Here is a 21890-nt window from a genome sequence, read left to right as displayed (position 1 = left end):
GGATAAACAGGCAGAGAGAGAAAGGGGGAGAAACCAGAGAATCACTCTGACACATGGGATGCCAGGCACTGAACTTGGGACCTCATACATTCAAGTTCAGTATCTTGCTCACTGTGCCACCTCCCAGTCTCCCATGTGGATATTTATAACATCATTCACACGCCATACAAAATGATCAACTTAAAAATTAGTACTTACGGGAGTCGGGCAGTAGTGCAGAGGGTTAAGCGCACGTAACACAAAGCGCAAGGACTGGCATGAGGATCCCGGTTCAAGCCACCTGTAGGGGAGTTGCTTCACAAGTAGTGAAGCAGGTCTGCAGGTGTATGTCTTTCTCTCCCCCTCTCTGTCTTCCCCTCCTCTCTCCATTTCTCTCTGTCCTATCCAACAATGACGACACCCATAACAACAATAATAACTACAACAACAATAAAAATAACAAGGGCAACAAAAAGGAAATAAATAAATATTTTAAAAAATTAGCACTTAATGTTGCTATGAAAAAAGCGTCTAGATTTGTTGCCTACATCAACAAAACAGGAAATAACAGGTACTGGTAAGGTTGCAGAGAAAAGGGAACTCTAGGACAGGAGTAGATAGCATAATGATTATGCAAACAGACTCCCATGCCTGAGTCTCCAAAGTCCCAGGTTCAATCCCCTGCACCACCATAAACCAGAGCTGAGCAGTGCTCTGGTAAAAAAAAAAAAAAAAAAAGAAAGGAAAAGGGAACTCTGCTACACTGCCGGTGGGAATGCAAACTGGTACAGCTCCTTTGGAAGGTATGAATAGTCCTTACATAAAAATGAAATTAATATATGGCCCAGCAATCCCATTCAAGATTAATTGAATTTCAGGTCTTGCCTGTGGTTGCTTTGGTAGGATCAGACCAAATGATTTTGCTGCCTTTTTGAAGATTATATATGACCCTTGGGTTAGACATACCCTACCTCTATACAGAGAGAGGCCAGAGCAGCATTCTGGAATATGCAGTGCTAGAATCAAACTTGAGACTTCATTTTTTTTAAAAAATATATTTTTATATTTATTCCCTTTTGTTGCCCTTATTATTATAGTTATTATTGTTGTTATTGATGTTGTCGTTGTTGGATAGGACAGAGAGAAATGGATAGAGGAGGGGAAGACAGAGAGGGGGAGAGAAAGACACCTATAGACCTGCTTTACCACTTGTGAAGCGACTCCTCTGCAGGTGGGGAGCTGCGGGCTCCTTACACGTTGCACTTTGCGCCATGCACTTAACCTGCTGCGCTACTGCCTGATTCCCCCCCCCTTTTTTTTTTAAAGACACATTTATTGATTTATGTGAAAGAGAGGAAGAGGGAGAGAGAACCAGTGTCACTCTGGCACATACCAGGTATCTAACTCAGAATCTCATCTATAAGTTTAAGATTTTACTACACTACCTTCCAGGTGACAGGAACCTCATGGTTTTAAGTCCAGAGTTGTTTTGTTCTGTCTTCTAGGAGTGAGTTCTACTGTAGATAATAAACAAATATAATCCTTCATGTGCACTTATGCACACTGCAGCACTATTTTAAATAGCCAGAATTTGGAAACAACCCAAATGTCCAATAACAGATGATTAAAGAAGTTGTGGCATATATACACAGTGGCTTACTACTCAGTTCTAAGAAATGATGGACACTTTTCTTTTGCAACCATGTGGATGGCACTTAAAGGAGTTAAATGAAATACACCAGAAGGAGAAGGATGAGTACCAGATGACATCACTCATAGATGGGAATTAACAAAGGAAGGGAAAATATAGGGTGAAACCTTAATTGTGGTTTATTGTAGTAGGTCCACAAAGTGAGGAAGCAGGAAGTGAAAAGGGACTGGAAGAGGGTGAGATCAGTATTCTATGGTAGAGGAAGATGACAATTTGGTGAAGATTGTGATGTGCTGATATCTATCATGGGGAGGTATGAAACTTGTGACAAGTCTTGTAAATCAACACCCCAAATAAGATGATCTTAAATATAAAAGCAGGGACTTTTCAGCTTTTGACTTAGAGGAGGCCGAGGTGCAATTTTCTTTGGTTGTCCTGAATTTAGGCTCATCTGACACCAGGTGCCTTCTCCATGCCGCCACAACGAGATGCACTTGTGGGGAAGTTGGTGCCACTTATGCCCTGGCCGCCAAGATTGGTCTGCTTGGTCTGTCTCCAAATAAAGACAGTGATAACAATGCCAAGGTTACTGGTGATTAAAGGCTCTAAGGATGATGGTGAAACTGACCACCCAGAACAGACAGGCCCAGATTGAGGTGATGTCTTCTGCCTTTGCCTTCATCATTAAAGCTGTCAAGGAGCCACCAAGAGACAGGAAGAAGCAGAAAAACATTAAGCAGATTGGAAACATCACTTTTGGTGAAATTGTTAACATTGCCTGGCAAGTGAGGCACCGATTTTCAGCTAGAGAAGTTTCTGGGACAATCAAAGAGACCCTGGGCACTGCTCAGTCTGTGGGCTACAATGCTGATGGCCACCACGCTCATGATATCATAAACGACGTCAACAGTGAATGCCCAGCTGTAAGTGACTTTTCTTTAAAGCTGGGGTGAAGGTTAGAAGAGAGCTAATATATTCATTATGGGAAGTTTTTTTTTTTTTTTTTTTTTTTTGTACTTTTACTGATAAGCTTCTTTTTCCTAGAGTTAAGAATTACAAAGGAGAGGAAGTCAGGCGGTGGTGCAGCGGGTTAAGTGCACATTGTGCAAAGCACAAGGATCAGCATAAGGATCCCGGTTCAAGCCCCCAGCTCCCCACCTGCAGGGGAGTCCCTTCACAGGCGGTGAAGCAGGTCTGTAGGTGTCTGTCTTTCTCTCCTTCTCTCTGTCTTCCCTTCCTCTCTCCATTTCTCTCTGTCCTATCTAACAACAACATCAATAATAACAACAGTAAAAAAAAAAAAAGGGCAACCAAAGGGAAAATAAATAAATATAAAAAAATAAAAAATTAAAAAGGATTACAAAGGAGGGGCAGGGTGGTGGCGCACCTGGTTGAGTGGCGCACCTGGTTTGCAAGTGGTGAAGCAGGTCTGCAGGTGTCTGTCTCTCTCCCTCTCTATCTCTCCTCCTCCTCTCAATTTCTGGCTGTCTCTATCCAATAAATAAATGAAGATAATAAAAAAAATAAAGAATTACAAAGGAAGATGCCTCAATAAAGGATTATTTGACAGTGTAAAATAAAATAAAGTAAAATAAAATAACAAGCAAGGGCCAGGTGTTAAGAGTGTAAGGACCAGGGTTCAAGTCCCTGGTACCCATCTGCAGCAGGGAACTTCCTAAAAGGTGAAGCAGTGCTGAAAGTGTTTTTCTTTCTCCCCATCTCCCCTTTCCATCTTGATTTCTGTCTCTATCCAAATAAATACACAAATAAAATTTTAAAAGTCTTAAAAACATACTCAGTAATAACCCAGAAATTGAAATAGCCCCTCTATAAGACAGTTTCCAAACTAAATTGCTCTTGGGGATACAGATAGAGACCCAGTATCATTTGAACTCAGCACTGGTCATCATTAGGGCTGTAAGCATGGGGGCTTTCAGTATGCAATTCTTTTTTTCTTTTTTTTTTTGTAATTTTTTTTTTTTTTTGCCTCCAGGGTTATTGCTGGGGCTCAGTGCCTGCACCATGAATCCACTGCTCCTTGAGGCCATTTTTCCCCCTTTTGTTGCCCTAGTTGTTGTAGCCACGTTGTAGTTATTATTGTTGTTGTCCATGTTGTTCGTTGTTGGATAGGACAGAGAGAAACGGAGAGAGGAGAGGAAGACAGAGGGGGAGAAAAAGATACCCACAGACCTGCTTCACCGCCTGTGAAGCGACGCCCATGCAGGTGGGGAGCCGGGGGCTCGAACCAGGATCCCTATGCCGGTCCTTGCGCTTTGTGCGCTACCACCCGGCCCCCCAGTATGTAGTTCTTGAGTCTTCCTTCGTATCTTCTTCTTCTAGCGTTTGCCCTTCTTCCACAGTCAGTCAACAGCGTCAGGTTGAGCCTGATGTAAAGTTTCGAGACCTCCTTCGTATGAGACTCTGCAAAAGAATTACATTTGTAAAAATCTTTTTTTCATTGCAAGCCGACCATTGCTAACAACTGCAATGATGTTCATAATTTTTCTGGATTTTTCCAGGGGAAGGCATAGCTGGTAAAAAGATGTATTACTTTGTCATCCAAAGGCCAAGGTACATATAATTGAGCCACATGTCCAGACCTAACAGCTCAGGGTCTAATGCTCTTTAGCTGCTCCAAGCTCCAGAATGCTAGTTCTTCTCCCCCACAATCACGGATGATTCAAAGTCACAATCTCAGGGGACAGAGAAAGAAGTAATGGCTCCCTTTCTCTTGGTAAGCAGCCTACTTTCCTTGGAATAACCTGGTTCAGTGTCGTTTGCTTGGGACTTGGGTCTATATTTTGGGCCCAAAGTAGAAAAGTCCTCTAAGGAATAAAAAAGGAGAAAAGTGATATATTTACATTTTCTCTGACGGGGCTGGGATAGAGCTCACCTAGTAGTGAGCACACTTTATGGTTTGAGAGCCTGGTCACCATATGGGAGCACCAAGCAAAAGGGAAACATCACCAGAGGTGGAGCAGTGCTACGGTATCTCTCCTGCTCTGTTTTTCTCTTCCTCACTGTCTCTCACTATCTAGAAAAAAAAAAAAGAAAAGAAAGAAAGAAAGGAAGAAAGAAAGAGAGGGAGTAGAATTGTGTAGGTGCAAAGCCCCAATGGAAAAAGTAAATAAAGGGGGCCGGGTGGGCGGTGTCGCAGTGGGTTAAGTGCACATGGCGCCAAGTACAAGAACCAGTGTAAGGATCCCGGCTCCCCACCTGCAGGGGAGTTGCTTCACAAGTGGTGAAGCAGGTCTGCAGGTGTCTATCTTTCTCTCCCTCTCTCTGTCTTCCCTCCTCTCTAGATTTCTCTCTGTCCTATCAACAACAACGACGGCGATAATAACAACAACGATTAACAACAAGGACAACAAAAGGGAAAAATAGCCTCCAGGTGCAGTGGATTCCTAGTGCAGGCACTGAGCCGCAGCAATAACCCTGGAGGCACACACAAAAAAAGAGTTGGGCGGTAGTGCAGCGGGTTAAGCGCAGGTGGCTGCAAAGCGCAAGGACCTGCGTAAGGATTCGGATTTGAGACCCCCACTCCCCACCTGCAGGGGAGTCGCTTCACAGGTGGTGAAGCTGGTCTTCAGGTGTCTTTCTCTCCCCCTCTATCTTCCCGTCCTTTCTCCGTTTTTCTCTGTCCTATCCAACAACGACGACATCAACAGCAACAACAATAAAACAACAACATGGGCAGCAAAAGGGAAAGTAAATAAATAAATAAAAATATTTTTAAAAAATGCATAGCCTGGGTCCAGGAGATAGCATAGCAGTAGAGCATAAGACTTAGCATATGCATGAGGCTTAAGGTTTGATGTTCAGTAGCACTGCTTAATGCCAGAGCTACACAAACAGAAAAACTATAGTGGTCCAGGAGATGGTGCAGTGGATAAAACATTAGATTCTCAACTATGAGGTCCTGGGTTCAATCCCCAGCAGCACACATAGCGATGTATTTTTTTTTTTTTTCTCCAGGGTTATTGCTGGGGCCCGGTGCCTGCATCATGAATCCACTGTTCCTGGAGGCTTTTTTTTTTCCTTTTGTTGCCCTTGTTGTTTTATCCTTGTTGTGGTTATTATTGTTGTTGGATAGGACAGAGAGAAATCGAGAGAGGAGGGGAAGACAGAGATGGGGAGAGAAAGATAGACACCTGCAGACCTGCTTCACTACCTGTGAAGTGAACCCCTTGCAGGTGGAGAGCCGGGGGCTTGAACCGTGATCCTTACCCCGGTCCTTGTGCTTGGCGCCATGTGCGCTTAACTGGCTGCACTACTGTAATCCGACCCCTGATGTATAGTTTTTAAAAAATATATATTTATTTATTTATTCCCTTTCGTTACCCTTGCTGTTTTCTTATTATTGTAGTTATTATTGTTGTTGTTATTGATGTCCTTGTTGTTGATAGGACAGAGAGAAATGGAGAGAGGAGGGGAAGACAGACACCTGCAGAAAGATAGACACCTGCAGACCTGCTTCACTGCTTGTGAAGCAACTCCCCCTACATGTGGGGAGCCAGGGACTTGAACCAGGATCCTTACACTGGTCCTTGTGTTTTGTGCCATGTATGCTTAACCCACTGCGCTACTGCCTGACTCCCCCGATGTATAGTTCTTACTCTATCTTTCTCATTAATGAATAAATAAATAAATAATTTTTAAAAAGAAAAGAAAAACCTATAAAGAAGGGGCCAGGAGACAACATCGGGTAGAGCATAAACTTGCCTTCCTATTTAGGAGGCAATTCTTGGCACATGTGAGCACCATGAGCACATCAAATTGCAGGGATGGCAGTGAGGTCTCTCCCTCTCTGCTGTTTGGCAGTATTTGTGTATGTGCTGCCATGGATTGCACTCAGGACTTGAGAGTTCAATGCCTCATCCACTGCACCACCTCCCAGACCACAAAGACCTTTTGCCCTGATCTAAGTGAGGCCAACAATTCATAGATTCATTCCCAAGTGCCACATAAAAAGAAAACGTTCATTAGGGAATGTGTTGAGACCATTGCTATCTGGGTACTCAGGAAGGTTTTCAAGTGAGAGGAATTGGAAGAAGTGGAAGGATGACTAAATCTAACAGAAGAAGACACATTTTAAAGTAAAATCTTTGATATACTGGCTAAGATTGAGATTTTGGGCAATACTGATAATCTGACACTGAAATAAAAGTTAGAAATCATGTACATGGTTACAGAACAGGGCTAGAAGGTGAGGGTGCACACACACATGTAGAGCCCATGTGGCAGTCAGTGGAGAATCAGGGGAGACTTTTACCCCTGGCATTCTCCCAATCTTCTCTCTCATTGTGATTTGAGTTGGCTTCTTTTATCTGGGTCAGGCAGATTCAATGCCTTGAAATGTGGAGGAGGGAAGCAGGGGCCCTGAAGCCCCTCACTGACACCTACTATCCCCAGGGGCCAAATGTGGGTATGTATGTTCTCTCCAGTAAATAGCTTTAGGGCAATGATTCCTGTCAAGTCTGTGGTACCAGAGGCTGCAGAGATCAGGGCAAAAGGTCTTTGTGGTCTGGGAGGTGGTGCAGTGGATGAGGCATTGAACTCTCAAGTCCTGAGTGCAATCCATGGCAGCACATATACTGGTTCTTTCTCCCTCTCCTCCTATCTTTCTCATTAATACATAAATAAAATCTTAAAGAGAGGGGGTGGAAGAGTGAGAGACAGAGAGAGAAAGGTCTTTTGCTTTGTGAGTGGGAGCAGGCAAAGGGCAAAAAACAATCTCTTCATTTTTTTTTTTTTTTTACTTTTTATTGTTGTTACAGAGAAATTGAGAGGGGAAGACAGAGAGGGGGAGAGAAAGATAGACACTTGCAGACCTGTTTCACTGCTTGCAAAGCAACACCCCTGCAGGTGGGGAGCCAGGGGCTTGAACTGGGATCCTTGTGATTCATGCTATGTGTACTTAAATTGGTGCGCTACCACTTGCCCCCCAGAATGTCTTCATTTATCACAAAGTTTTCCATATCAGAAAAGTCACCGATGTAACCCTTCTGGGTGGTGGCAGGTGGCTTGGGCTGACGACAGGTCACCCTGGCCTCTAGCAGAATGTGTTCTGCCCAGCATCCTTCCCTCCCTGTCAGCCCTATCTGAGCTCTCTAGACCTTCTCTCTGGGTGGTCTTTTCCCATACCCGCTCTCCCTTTCTCACACACATTTAACTATTTAGAAAATAACATGCTAAGGCCTGGCTTATATACCTCCTGAGGGGTAGGAATGGCTGTGAATAGAGAATATTCTCTGGAAATACAACTTCTAAATCAGGCAGTGCAGGCCCCTGGATTGTTCTTGGTGCTCCAGCTAAAGACGACCCCCACTCCATTCCCACTGCAGATGGGAGTAAGATAGAAAGTAATGTGTGAATGACTGGGAAGAAGTTTGGAAAAAGCTTGGAGGGCAGTTTTGACAAATGATTCCCAGTACAAGCTCAGGGAGCTCTTGCCAGGAGATAGGGTGGAGTGTTGCTGAGGGAGAGGTTCTTGGAGTAGTAGCTATCAATTTTTTTTTTTTTTTTGCCTCCAGGGTTATTGTCGGGGCTCGGTGCCTGCACCACGAATCCACTGCTCCTGGACGGTATTTTTTCCCTTTTGTTACCCTGATTGTTTTATCATTGTTGTGGTTATTATTATCATTGTTACTGATGTCGTTGTTGTTGGACAGGACAGAGAGAAATGGAGAGAGGAGGGGAAGACAGAGAGGGGGAGAGAAAGATAGACACCTGCAGACCTGCCTCACCGCTTGTGAAGCGACTCCCCTGCAGTTGGGGAGCCAGGGTCTCGAACTGGGATTCTTATGCCGGTCCTTGCGCTTTGTACCACATACGCTTAACCCACTGCGCTACCACCCGACCCCCAGCTATCAAATTTTGTCTCAATTGGAAAGCTCCCAGAACCCTGTTCCTCGACATCTCCCCAGAGTCTTCCATAATTCGGCACTGAAGACCCCTTCCTTCCTTCCTGCAGTAACACTGGGAAAGGCAGGGCAGAACCTAGGAGTTCTGTGGTCTGCCTTGGTCCTTTGGATTCTGTCCCAGGGAGAGGTGGCTGGCAAGTGAACATTCAGTTGTCCACTAGATTTCATACATACTCAAACCTCTGCAGCCACTGCCAAAAAGAAACCAAAAACGCTCCCTGCCTTTTGGTGAACACACAGAGCAAAAAGAATAGAAATTAAAGCATCTTGGGCACCCAGCCATTACTGGAGCTGCTTGAGACAATATTAACAGTGTCCGGAGCTAGGGGCTATTTCTAGCTGGGACTTACACTCAGCAAGGCCTCCCCTGAAGAATTGTTTTTAAAAAGAGATTTGTTTATTGCATATGGGGGAGGGACTGAGAGAGAAGCCAGAGTACCACTCCGGTATTACATACATGTAAATCTGATGCTCTACCAGTGGAATCCTGGCTGCCCCCTAAGGGATCTAGATCTCCTCTATTTTTCTTTCGTTACCAGGGTTATCACTGGGGCTTAGTGCCAGCACTATGAATTCATGGCTTCTGGCAGCCAACCTCCATCTTTTTTGTTGTTGTTTTGTTTATTTTGTATGTTATTTGATAGGACAGAGAGAAATTTAGAAGGAAGTGGAGAAGAGAGAGAGAGACCTGCAGACCTGCTTCACCAGTTGTGAAATGTCCTGCCTGCAGATGGGGAGCAGGGGCTCAAATCTGGGTCTTTGCACATAGTAATGTGTGTGCTGAACTGGATACACCACCACCCAGCCCCCCTCATCTGTTTCTCCTAGCTCTCTCATTTCCTTGGTACAGGCGTTGCTCCTGGATATGTGTTATGGGAAGGTACATTACAGTCAGGGGTTCCAAGCACTCAGTGGGGAAGAGAAAGATGGGGTATAGAAAAGTTCCAGGACAGTGTGATCAACCTTTCCTGCTCCCCTCGCCCACTTTTCATCCAAGCCTACAGTCCATTCCCCATTCCCTTCCTGTGGTCATGGGGTCTTCTGGTCTTGACACACACACATACACACCCCACGCGTGAGGACTTTTTTTGGGGTCTTCTGGTCTCGACACACACACACACACCACACCCCACGCGTGAGGACTTTTTAAAAAATATTTATTTCCTTTTGTCGCCCTTGTTGTTTTATTGTTGTAGTTATTGATTGATGTCGTTGTTGTTGGATAGGACAGAGAGAAATGGAGAGAGGAGGGGAAGACAAGAGAGGGGAAGAGAAAGACAGACACCTGCAGACCTGCTTCACCACTTGTGAAGCGACTCCCCTGCAGGTCGGGAGCTGGGGGATAGAACTGGGATCTTTATGCTGGTCCTTGCGCTTTGCACCACGTGTGCTTAACCCGCTGTGCTACCACCCAACTCCCTGAGAAGGACTTTTAAATTACCCAATCCAACTTGACCATTTTTGAAAAAAAAGAAAACTCAGGGACAAAGGAGAGGGGGTGATTTGGCCAAAAGTCAAACCTCAATCCAGAAGAAAGGTCTTTTCCCATTCAGTTGAAGTCTACTTCCAGCATAACCGTGGGGCCCACATTTTTTCTGCTCCTAGGGCTTCACTAGGATGCAGCATGATTCCACTGTCCTTGCAGTCTCCTTTGTTGGTTTTTCTTTTTTTTTTTTTTAATTCTTTTTTTATTATCTTTATTTATTAGACAGCCAGAAATTGAGAGGAGAGGGAGAGAGAGAGAGAGAGAGAGAGAGAGAGAGAGAGAGAGAGAGACACCTGCAGTTCTGCTTCACTACTTGCAAAGCTTTCCCCTGCATATGGGGGCTGGGGACTCGAACTCAGGTCCTTGAGCATTGTAACATGCACTCAACAAGGTGCGCCACCACCTGGCCCTGGTTTTTCAAGATAGAAGGTGAGAGACAAAAAGGGAAGGAGAGGCACCATAGCACTGCTCATGAAGCAACTCTGTACAGGTACACCCATATGGCACTGGGCCTCAAAGCGTGGTCCTTGCCTACATGTATGCGTGTGTGTGTTCTACAATGCGAGTCACTCTCCCTCTCCTAGAACCCCCTTGTTTTTTTTGCCACCAGGGTTATCACTGGAGCTCTGTGCTGCTTGACTCCACTGTTCTGGTGACCATTTTTCTCTTTTCCTTTCTTTTTAATAGAGGGCAAGAGACAGAGACAGAGAGAAATAGAGAGGGGAGAAAAATGAAATAGAGTAAGGGAGAGAAAGAAATCTGCAGCACTGCTTTACTGCTTGTGAAGCTTCCCTTCTGCAGTCGGGGACCCTGATCTCAGGCATGGCAACGTGTTGCTTGACATGAGCCACCACTCAGTCCTAGGTGCCACAGCTTTTAATTTCAGTTCTAAAGGGACCATATTGGGCACTCTCACTGTTCTTTTGTTCTACTCACCACCCACCCCCTTCTCAGTTCAGTCAGTTTCAACCATTTCTACTAGGCCATTTTTAGCTCTTGTCTGCTTAGGGCAAACTTTCAGGAGCCCTGTCCCATCAGTGGGAACAAAGTGGATACTCTATAGCTTCTAAGGTGGCTGTGGAGGTGGAGATCCCCCAGGCTAGGAATGCTCATCTAGTTCTCATCTCTCACAAGTTCAAGGAAAACACCACCAAGATCAGGCAAGATTACTCAAAGGAACTTGAGAGCCTTCACATTTCTGAAGCATAGTAGAAATCAGTATTTCAAATCAGTCTTTATAATTACTGCCACCCACAGTGAGGACATCAAGAGAAACCTCTACTTTATAATTCTAAGAGGTGAAATCTCACCCCAGGAGCTACTTTTATCTTCCACCAAACACCTGCAGGTTGTAAAAGCAGGGAGAGGCAAGAGCAGAGTGTACGTGTATTTGGGAATACGGGAATCTCATTCCTCAATTATCTGAAGCGGAAAAAGTCTGTTTAATTAGGTTGTAAAGGAGTGCAGCTGGAGAAGAGTTTCAGTAAAAATTTCAAACCCTGATTGATATGGGTTTCTGGCCCTTACCAGGCTGGACAGATCTCATTAAAGGGAGGCTACACAGGGCATGGTTTCTCAGATCATGGCTTCCTTTTACTTTCTTTTGCCTCTTACTAAAATCTATGGGGATAGGCCTGTTGACTAGGTATAGGGGCTACTGTCTGCCTCCTTAAGAGCTTCTAAGGGCAATAACTGAGCTAGACAAAGTAACTAGAGGGGCTAGGCAGTGGTGCACCTGGTTAAGTGCATACATTAAAGTGCACAAGGACCCAGGTTCAAGACTCTGGCCTCCACCTGCAGGGGGAAAGCTTCACAAGTGGTGAAGCAGTGCTACAGGTCTCTCTCTCTCTCTCTCTCTCAATCTCCTCCTTCCCTCTAAAATTTCTGTCTCTAGTAAATAAAATATATTTTTAAAAAAGGGGGAGGTCTAGTGGTAGCATAGCGGGTTAAGTGCATGTGGCGCAAAGTGCAAGGACATGCGTAAGGATCCCAGTTTGAGCCCCGGCTCCCCACCTGCAGGGGAGTCGCTTCACAGGTAGTGAAGCAGGTCTTCAGGTGTCTGTCTTTCTCTCCCCCTCTTTGTCTTCCCCATCTCTCTCCATTTCTCTTTGTCCTATCCAACAATGACAACATCAGCTACAACAACAATAAAATAAGGGCAACAAAAGGTAAAATAAATAATAAAAAGAAAAAAATTAAGAGAGAGAGAGAGAAAGGGCTGGGTGGTGGCGCACCTGGTTGAGCACACGTTATAGTGTGCAAGGACCTGGGTTCAAGCCCCCAGTACCCACCTGCAGGGGGAAAGCTTCACAAGTGGTGAAGCAGTGCTGTAGGTGTCTCTCTGTTTGTCTCTCTTTCTATCTCCCTCTTCCCTCTCAATTTCTGGCTGTCTCTACCCAATAAATAAAGATAATAATAAGAAAAAAATTTAAAAAAAAAAGAGAGAGAGAGAGAATATGACTATAGATACGAAGAGTAAGGAGTGGTGTGGGGAGAAGGGCAGAGATACAGGACAAGGCTGGGGGTGGTGGTGGCAGGGACTAGGAATTTATGTGGCAAATATGGGGCTGATGTTTGAGGGCCAGCTGGCAGCTGCAGCTGCAGAGGGAGCAATCTTGGCAAGGGTGGCACCACCAGCATCCAGGCTTACTCCAGAACGCCCAGTCAGGGGCTGAAGTACTCCCAGGCCTTTCAGATAGGGGCAGTTTTTACAGACCAGGCTGGGCCCGCCAGCGAGAAGTGCCTTCCTAGGGCCGTTACTGAACAACTGCTGCTCCTGCCTGATAACTTTGAGACATAAGTGCTAGGCCACTATGTTCTGTCCTGTTACACACACATGCTCTAGATGAGGAAAACTGCACCACATGATGCATGAACACACACTGTGTACCTCTGGAGCCCGCCTGATGTGGAGCTTGGGATTGTCTACAAGTCTCCAATATGACCTTGAGACTTTGGGGAGTTCTTTATTGGGAAATAAATACAGAGTCAAATAGGTGGGTCAGCCAACATCAGTAGCTCTGGGGGCCCAGAGGAAGGAATGTGACTTGCTCATCACTCAGATCTCCATAAGCTGGTCATTTCCCACGATCACCTCATTCACTCGTTTGGCTGCAAAAGAAAAGGAAAAGGTGGTCTGAGAACTGACAGCAAAATGTTAATTCCAAGTCCAGTTACTACTTTTTATTTTATTACTTACTTAGAGAATGCTTTTATTATCTTTATTTATTTGATAGAGACAGCCAGAAATCGATATATATATATACATATATATATATGTATGTGTATATATATATATATATATAGAGAGAGAGAGAGAGAGAGAGAGGAGGGAAAGGGGGGGAGGGAAGGGGAGACAGACAGACACACCTGCAGCACTGAAACATGTGCACTCAACCAGCTATGTCACCACCTGACCCCTCTCAATTTTTTTTTGCCTCCAGGGTTATCGCTGGCGCTTGGTGCCTATAGTATGAATCCACTGCACTTAGTGGCCATTTTTACACTTTTATTGCCCCTGTTGTTTATTGCTGTTGTTGTTGTTATTGCTGTCATTGTTATCGGATAGGACAGAGAGAAACTGAAGAGAGGAGGGGAAGACAGAGGGGGGAGAGAAAGGTAGACACCTGCAGACCTGTTTCAGCATTTGTGAAGCCACCCCTCTGCAGGTGGGGAGCTGGGGGCTCGAACCGGGATCCTTATGCTGGCCGGTCCTTGTGCTTTGTGCCATGTGCGTTTAACCCGCTGCACTACTGCCCAGCCTCTGTGGCTGCGTTTTTAAAATTTTTTAAAATTTATTTATTCCCTTTTGTTGCCCTTGTTATTTTATTGTTGTATTATTATTGTTGTTGGTGTCATCGTTGTTGGATAGGACAGAGAGAAATGGAGAGAGGAGGGGAAGACAGAGAGGGGGAGAGAAAGATAGACACCTGCAGACCTGCTTTACCGCTTGTGAAGCGATTCCCCTGCAGGTGGGGAGCCGGGGGCTTGAACCCAGATCCTTATGCCAGTCCTTATGCTTTGTGTCACGTGCACTTAACCTGCTGTGCTATCGCATGACTCCTCAGCATCACTGTAAGACCGGGCTCTTTGAGCAGGTCTCTGTGCTTTGTACTATGTGCGCTTATCCCGGTGCACTACCGCTCGCTCCCCCCACCAAGTCCTATTTTATAGTGTTATTCCTTCTGCCTAAATGCCTTTCTCGCCTCCACACACTCCTACCCCCAAACTCCTAATTGAGTACATTCTTTTCCAAATCATCAATTTCTTGCTTTGTAAAACAATAAGGGCAAAAAAAGGGAATAAATAAATAAATATTAAAAAAAATTAAAAAGGGGGTCGGGCAGTAGCGCACACGGCACAAGGATCCCAGTTTGAGCCCCCAGCTCCCCACCTGCAGGGGGGTCACTTCATAAGCAGTGAAGCAGGTCTGCAGGTGTCTGTCTTCCCCATCTCTCTCAATTTCTTTCTGTCCTATCATCAACAACAACGATAAACAACAAGGGCAACAAAAGGGAAAAAAATAGCCTCCAGGAGCAGTGGATTCAGCCCCAGCAGAAACCCTGGAGACTAAAATAAAATAAAATAAGTGAAGGGTGGGAACACTGTGAACTTTCACTATATTTAGGGGAGTGCTCTCAAAATTGGCCAATGATGGAATGAAAGGTAAGAAGAGCACTAGCTTTCAAAGAATAAGCTACAGAAAGGAGACAGTGAACCAAAGATCTGGAAGGGCATTTCCCATCAGGACCACATCAAAGATCACATAGTACATTTAACATTTTTTGTGACAGGCTGCATACATACATGAGCTTCTTTCTCTCTTCTAGGGTGAGTATCTCAAATGGGACTAGATCAAAGTTTAAAATTCCAGTGATGATGTTAATCCCCCCCATATCAATTTTTAAATATTTATTTATTCCCTTTTGTTGCCCTTATTGTTGTAGTTATTATTGTTGTTGTTATTGATGTCTTCATTGTTGGATAGGACAGACAGAAATGGAGAGAGGAGGGAAAGGCAGAGGGGGGAGAGAAAGAAGCGACTCCCCTGTAGGTGGGGAGCCAGGGGCTTAAACCAGGATCCTTATGCCGGTCCTTGCACATTGCGCATCGTGTGCTTAACCCACTGCGCTACTGCCTGACTCCCCCACCCCATATCAATTTATTTCCTCATGTACAGTGTATGCAGATGCTTGCTCCCTAATCCTCACTGTCACTGAGTGTGACCTGTGAAAAGCAGCCTCTGTGAATGTAATTGGGTTTCTGGTCTACACTTAAATATTTTTTTTTGTTTTAAATGCAGCACTGAGCAATGAACTGAGGACCTTACTCAGACAGGATACTGTCAAGTGGTTTCACTGACACAATCCTTTCACTCTACATACTTAGCAAAGGAGCAAGGAGAGACCTCCTCCACCTGAGTTGCTTTTATTACTGTCCATGATGTTCCCATGTGGTGCTGGGGACCAGATCCAGGACCTCAGGTATGAGAAGACATATGCTCCACTTGCTGGGTTTTCTCCCAGTCCCTGGTTTACCTTTGGCTTCAATCCTTTGGCCACTTCCAATCAGGCAGTCCTTAATGTCTGCTCCCTTCTCGATCACAGCATTGTGGCAGATGACACTCCCCTGGATGCTGCTTCTGTAACACATTAGCCAAGTTAGTGAGTGCACACAGCTCTGATCACCATACTTACCACTATGGCTGAGGGTTCTGGCTCTTTTCTAGGCAATGTGCCTCAAGAACTTATCTGGGTCACAGTAGAATCTGGCTTTAGAGAAGTCCAAAGTTGGGAGATAAGAGCACAGTGATCTTCCTCCAAAGCCTTAATTAATAAAGCCGACATTCTGACTACAGCTTTTTTTTTTTTTTTTTTAAGGCATCCCAGATCTGGATATCTAATTCCAGTCAACTTATTTTTCTTTGGTCTGGGCATGAAAATTTGCCCTTGTCTCTGGGCTCCATCCCTTCTGCCTTTCATCATCTGGAAATATATATTAAATTTCATCTGAGGCTGGCTCCTGATGACTGGTGGGTAGGAGTAAGGTCCTTTTGCAAATATGCACTAGCAATTGCTTACCTACCTACTTAAATGCCAGGAACTGTCCTATTTGAAATACTCTTAAGTATGGGGCAAGAGATGGTTGACCTGGCAGAAAGCACACAACAATGTTTTCCTTTTCTGTTTCCCCTCTCTAGCTCTCAACCTGTAGCTGGAGAAAAAAAATCACTTGGGCAATGTAAAAAAAAAAAAAGACAAATAAAAAAATCTTCTCATAACCTCCCATAATTCTTTTTGGTAGGTCTGGGATAGGGAATTTATAAGATTACTATTGTTACTATTCTTAGTTTGTGGAACTGAGAACTTAAAGATATGTGATCTCACTGCTCTGGGTCACTTTTCTCATTCAAGTAGAAATAGAGGAAAGAGAGATACCATAGTATCAGAGCTTCTTCTATGGCTATAGTACTTCCCACGTGGCACTGGGGCCATGTGCATGGCAAGGCATGTGCCTATCCAGTGAGTTGTCTTTCCAGCCTGGAGCTTATATATTACTATTTTAAATTAGGGTGCTGTTATTTATCATCATCATCATCATCATCATCATCATCACAGAACTGCTCATCTCTGGCTTATGGTGGTGTGGGGGATTGAACCTTGGAGTCTCAAGCATGAGAGTCTTTTTTGCATAACCATCTCTCCCATCCTGGCATGAGGTCCTGAGTTCAACCCCCAGCATTACATGTGTAAGAGTGATGCTCTTGTTCTCTCTCTTTCTGTATCATAAATATATAGTAAGAGCAATAGTTTAGTGACTGAGCATTTTTAAGTAAGCCTGAGGTCCCAGAGGCTCCAGGTTCAATATTCCCCCACCCCCTTACCAAAGCGCTGATCAGCTCGGGCTTATGGTGGTACAGGGGACTGAACCTGGGACTTCAGAGCCTCCGGCATGAGAGTCTCTTTGCATAACTATTATTTTATATACCCCCACCGAAGGTTAAATCTCTCTCTTTTTAAAGTTTTTTTTCTCAAAATTTTTTATTGCCTTTATTTATTAGAGACAGTCATAAATTGAGAGAGAAAAGGGAGACAGAGAGGGAAAGAGACAGAGAGATACCTGCAGCCCTGCTTCACCACTTGCAAAGCTTTTCCCCTGCAGCTGGAGGCCACGGGCTTGAACCTGGGTCCTTGCTCTTTGTAACATGTGCGCTCAACCAGGTGCGCCACCACCCGGACCCAGGTTCAATCTCTAGTACCACTATATCCCAGAGTTGAGCAGTGTTCTAGTCTGTTTCTCTCTCTTATATAAAATACATAAATACTCTTGCACAAAAAGAGAAATATTCAAGGAAAACTTCAAGATGATTTATACTTTGAACACAGTAAAAATAATAACTATAGGGCTGGAAAAATAGCTCATTTGGCCTGTGTGCTGTTTTGCCATGCTTGCAAGACACTATTTGAGCCTGGCTCCCATCACACTGGAGGAAGCCTTGGTGCTGTGGGGCATCTCTCTCTCTCTCTGAAAAAGCTGGCCCAGAGCTATGGCTCCCCAGTGAAACCAAGTAAAAACAACTAAAATTTGCAGATGAGGTGAGAGATTTTAAGAATTTAAATATTTGGGCCCCCAGAGGACCTTGCCCTCAACTTGGATCAACAATGGTAGAGAAAGTTCTATCCTCTGAAGGGAGACTGGACAACATACTCTGTGCTACACCTGAGGAAGATGGGTCGATATTGGGGCAGCTTGGAATGTTCCTACTCATGACCACAGACTGTGAGCTCAGATCTGTAGGGATGCAGAGGTCACATAGGCTCCTAAGCAGAATATGGGCCCCAGATCACATCAAATCGATGGGGTTTATAGTCAACAATATTTATATACCTTCCCCATATTTGGGAGCTACTCTCTTTCCTCATCCAGCTTTCTGGTCCTTTTTCGAGCCATGACATCATCTCCCCAGACAATAACTTGAATCTACCTGCATATCAGATTTCAGGCATAGGGGAAAAAAAAAAAAAAAAAGAAACAGGCCCTTTGGAATATAAGTAAAATATGCCTACTAGCTACCTACAAAACGGAGGACTCCCAACTCTTCATCTGCACTATCCCAGGCTTTAGGTCCATGATTGATCAACAATTTGTTTGGCTTTGTATGTTAACTCTCTTTTCAGCCACCAGGTTCCAGATGCTAGCATGATGCCAAACAGACTTCCCTGGACAGACAACCCCACCAATGTGTCCTGGAGCCCCGCTTCCCCAGAGCCCTTCTCCACTAGGGAAAGAGAGGCAGGCTGGGAGTATGGATCGACCCGTCAACACCCATGTTCAGCAGGGAAGCAATTCCAGAAGCCAGACCTTCCACTTTCTACATCCCACAATGACCTTGGATCCATACTCCCAGAGGGCTAAAGAATAGGAAAGCTATCAGGGGAAGGGAGGGGATACAGAGACCTGGTGGTGGGAATTGTGTGGAGTTGTACCCCTCTTATCCTATGGTTTAGTCAATATTTCCTTTTTATAAATAAAAAATTAAAAAAAAAACTTTCTGAAAAAAAAAAAAGAAAGACAATTTAAGGGACCTATCAATAAAGATAGAAATGTTGGTGTAAAAAAAAAAAAGAATTTAAATATTTACTCCCAATCCACATAACTGCTCAGTAGCAAATTCAGATTTATGCCTGTTTGCCTGTAGAATCCACACATTTAATTATAATGCCATACAAAGAAAGTAAAGGGAGAAGACTGGAGAGCCAGGTATGGCTGGGTTGCTTTTCTGAGTCGAGGTGGCTTTATAGAAGGAGGTCTATCCTAACAAGGAAATATTTGGTAACTTAAAGAGTTAGAAGTAGGCAGGCTGAAGGGAGAGAAAGATGAGTATCAAGGATATAAGCATTTATTTAAACAAAACAAAACAACACAACAAAACAACTAATTAAGGAGAAGTCTCTAAGAAATAAGGAGGAGGATGGGAAAAGGACATTCCAAGGACAATAACAGGCTTAAGTCCTAAATGCCAGGACTTAATTGAAATGCAAGAAAGGAATTCTAGCACTTTATGGCATTCTGGAGTTTTTATTTCTTTTTCTACAAAGTTAAAATCTGTCAGGGAAATAGCATAAAGCTAAAGAAAGACCACCTCAGAGGTGGGCTAGACATGGGCAGTATTTGATTTCTGGTTCAAGGTTAGGATACATGAAGTGGGTGGGCGTGAAGAATTAAGGAATCTTTCAAAAATGTTCCAACTTGTCTTTTGCCTTCAGCAAATCAGTCTAGGGTGGTTCCTGCTCCTTGGGGGAAAACTTCTCCTAAAAGTGTAGTAACAAGTACATAGAAGGGTGGGAGACAGCATGATGTTCATGCAAAAAAGACTTTTCTGCCTGAGACTCAGAGGTCCAAAGTGTACTGGCTAAAGTAAAATAACAACAACAAACACTCTCCCTATCCCCAGAAGTATAAAGAAAGCTTCAGATACAGAGAAAGCTTCAGAAAGCAGAGCTGGCTTATAAGCAGCTGCTAGTTTATTTCTGAGAAATCTTCTTTCCTTTTTCCAAAGGGGGATAGGAGCAGGGTTTCCTGTTGAGTAGTTTAGGAACTTGAGAATGCATCCTCTGGAGTCAGGACAAGGGGCAGTGAACATGGTCAGCAAATAAGAAATAACCAACAGGAACTCAAGCAGCCATATCAGAGGTCACTAAAGGGCTATTTTGGAGTCTGGGATATAAGTGATAAACATTTTTGGAAGGAAAAGGCAGGAATGACTGAAATCTGATTTCCACAGCAATGGAGAGCCTGTGTTCTTATGGAGGGGTCAGTTGGAGGTCTCCCATATGGCCTGTCTCATCTAGTTGGTTTTTAGCTGCCTCTGGTGCAGAAACAAGCGTAACTGATTTATTTTTACTATTTATTTATTTACTTATTTTTACCAGAGCACTGCTCAGCTCTGGCTTATGGTGGTGTGGGGGATTGAACCTGGGACTTGAAGGAGCCTCAGGCATGAGAGTCTGTTTGCATAACCATTATGCTATCTCCCCCCCCCCCCCCGTTGTTTTTACTATTTTTTTTTATTGCCACCAGGGTTATTGCTGGAGCTTGGTGCCAGCACCACAGTTTCACAGCTCTTGGCAGCCATTTTCTTTTTCTTTCTATTTTATTTTTACTTGACAAGACAGAGAGAAATTGAGAAGGGAGTGAAAGAGAGAGAGGGAGAGAGAAAAATAGACACCTGCAGATCTCATGGAGCATCTCCCCTGAAAGTGGGGAACGGGGGTTTGAACCTCCATCCTTGCACAGTGATGCATGCGACTAACCGAGTGTGCCACTACCTGGCTCCCTAAACCACCATAACTACAGATGTGACAAGGAAAAAGTGAGCTGATGGCAAACTGGAGGCTCTCCAGTGGGTCTGTGGAAAGATTTGAGATAAACAACTGGCAAGATGCTCACTAAGGGTGAAGCCCACTTCTAGTTTAGCTAATTGTCCCCTGTTCTCACTACTAGGGTCACAAGTCACCTCCATTAGTAAGGATGAAGTACTGTGGAAAATTCCAAGCCAGTTTCACTTTTCCTCTGTCCAAAATCTTCAAGATTAAGGCTTTTACTGGAAGGGTGTGTTTGCTCATGCCAGAGGGGGAAGGACAAGTACTACATCAAACTAGTCCTCTCCAGGTTGCCAACCCACGGTAAGGCCTTTGCTTTTTCTGCTCAGTGCTTATGGCAGAGGGAACCTTCCTATGTAGCTAAAGAAATTAACTGGTTATGTAAAGACCTACAGTTTTTTTTTTTTTTTTAATTTTTGCCTTCAGGGTTATCACTAGGGCTTAGTGCCAGAATTAAGAATCCACTGGCGGTCTTTCATTTTATTTTATTTTTTACTGGATAGGACAGGAAGAAATTGAGAGGAGAGGGGAGATAGAGAGGGAGAGAGTTAAGACACCTGCAGACCTGCTTCACCACTTGTGAAGAGACCCCCCACTGTAGATGGGGAGCTGGAAGCTCAAACCAGGATTCCTGAGCGGGTCCTTGCATTTTGTACTATGTGTGATTAACCCAGTGCACCACCGCCTGACCCCTTGTGACCTATAGTTTTCATACTGTCTAACTCTGGCATAATGTGATATCAGGGATAAAACCTACAGGCTCAGGCATGCAAGTCCTGTGATCTAACAGGCTTAGATATCTTTCCAGTAGAGCACATAGCTATAGGTGGCAGGTGGGTTGGGTAGTTGTGCTGCAGGACACGCCCTCTTCCTTTCCATCTCAATTTCCCTGTTTCTATGCAAATAAATAAATAAATAAATAAAGTCTTATTCTCCACCTAAGAAGATGGGTTTAGGCATATGGTTGAAAGGTAGGGAATGAACAACAACAAAAACTGTTAGGGAAGAAGTGCGTGGTGATACACCTGGTATATCATACACATCATCCTACACAAAGACCAGGGTTCAAGCCCCTTGTCCCCACCTGTAGTGGGGGGTGTTTTCATGTGTGGTGTCTCTTTTTTCCTTCTATTTCTATCTTAATCTGTCAAAAGAAAGAAATGAACAAAAGCAGCCACTGGGAGTGGTGGGGTTGCCTTGCTGGCACCAAGCCCCAAAGATAACCCCAGTGGAAAAACAAAACAATCAAGCTAAAGAATTAACTGAATACAGGGGACCTTTCCAGTGTTTGATGTCCCAACTGAAGAAACAGGAACAGAAATCTTTTAACAATTATGCTCTTTTTTCAACTTTAATTACCTTAGACTTAATTTTATGTTCAGGGGAGTTCACTACACTATATTCAACAAATTCACTTGTCAATACTTTGTTTTGTTTCTTTCTTGGCAATGTTGTCAAGTAAAGATTTT

General features: G+C 44.2%; 2 protein-coding genes and 1 pseudogene across 2 annotated transcripts in view; 2 read left to right on the top strand and 1 right to left on the bottom strand.

Annotated features, from left to right (window-relative positions):
- LOC107522939 (large ribosomal subunit protein uL16-like) overlaps window positions 1-21890 on the top strand; it is a 205193-nt gene that overhangs the window by 53523 nt on the left and 129780 nt on the right. The window lies entirely within an intron of this gene.
- Window positions 498-2835, top strand: LOC103120566 (large ribosomal subunit protein uL11-like; annotated as a pseudogene).
- EIF2B3 (eukaryotic translation initiation factor 2B subunit gamma) overlaps window positions 12990-21890 on the bottom strand; it is a 96095-nt gene continuing 87194 nt past the window's right edge. Inside the window, exons 11-12 of the mRNA XM_007530981.3 lie at window positions 15577-15680; window positions 12990-13150 (exon numbers count right to left, since the gene is read on the bottom strand). Coding sequence (XP_007531043.1) covers window positions 13098-13150; window positions 15577-15680 — 157 coding nt within the window. The 3' untranslated portion in view covers window positions 12990-13097. The remainder of the gene's footprint in view (window positions 13151-15576; window positions 15681-21890) is intronic.

This window comes from Erinaceus europaeus, chromosome 13 (genome assembly GCF_950295315.1).
Source record: "Erinaceus europaeus chromosome 13, mEriEur2.1, whole genome shotgun sequence".
Classification (NCBI taxonomy): domain Eukaryota; kingdom Metazoa; phylum Chordata; class Mammalia; order Eulipotyphla; family Erinaceidae; genus Erinaceus; species Erinaceus europaeus.
This window is presented reverse-complemented; position numbering and strand designations above follow the sequence as displayed.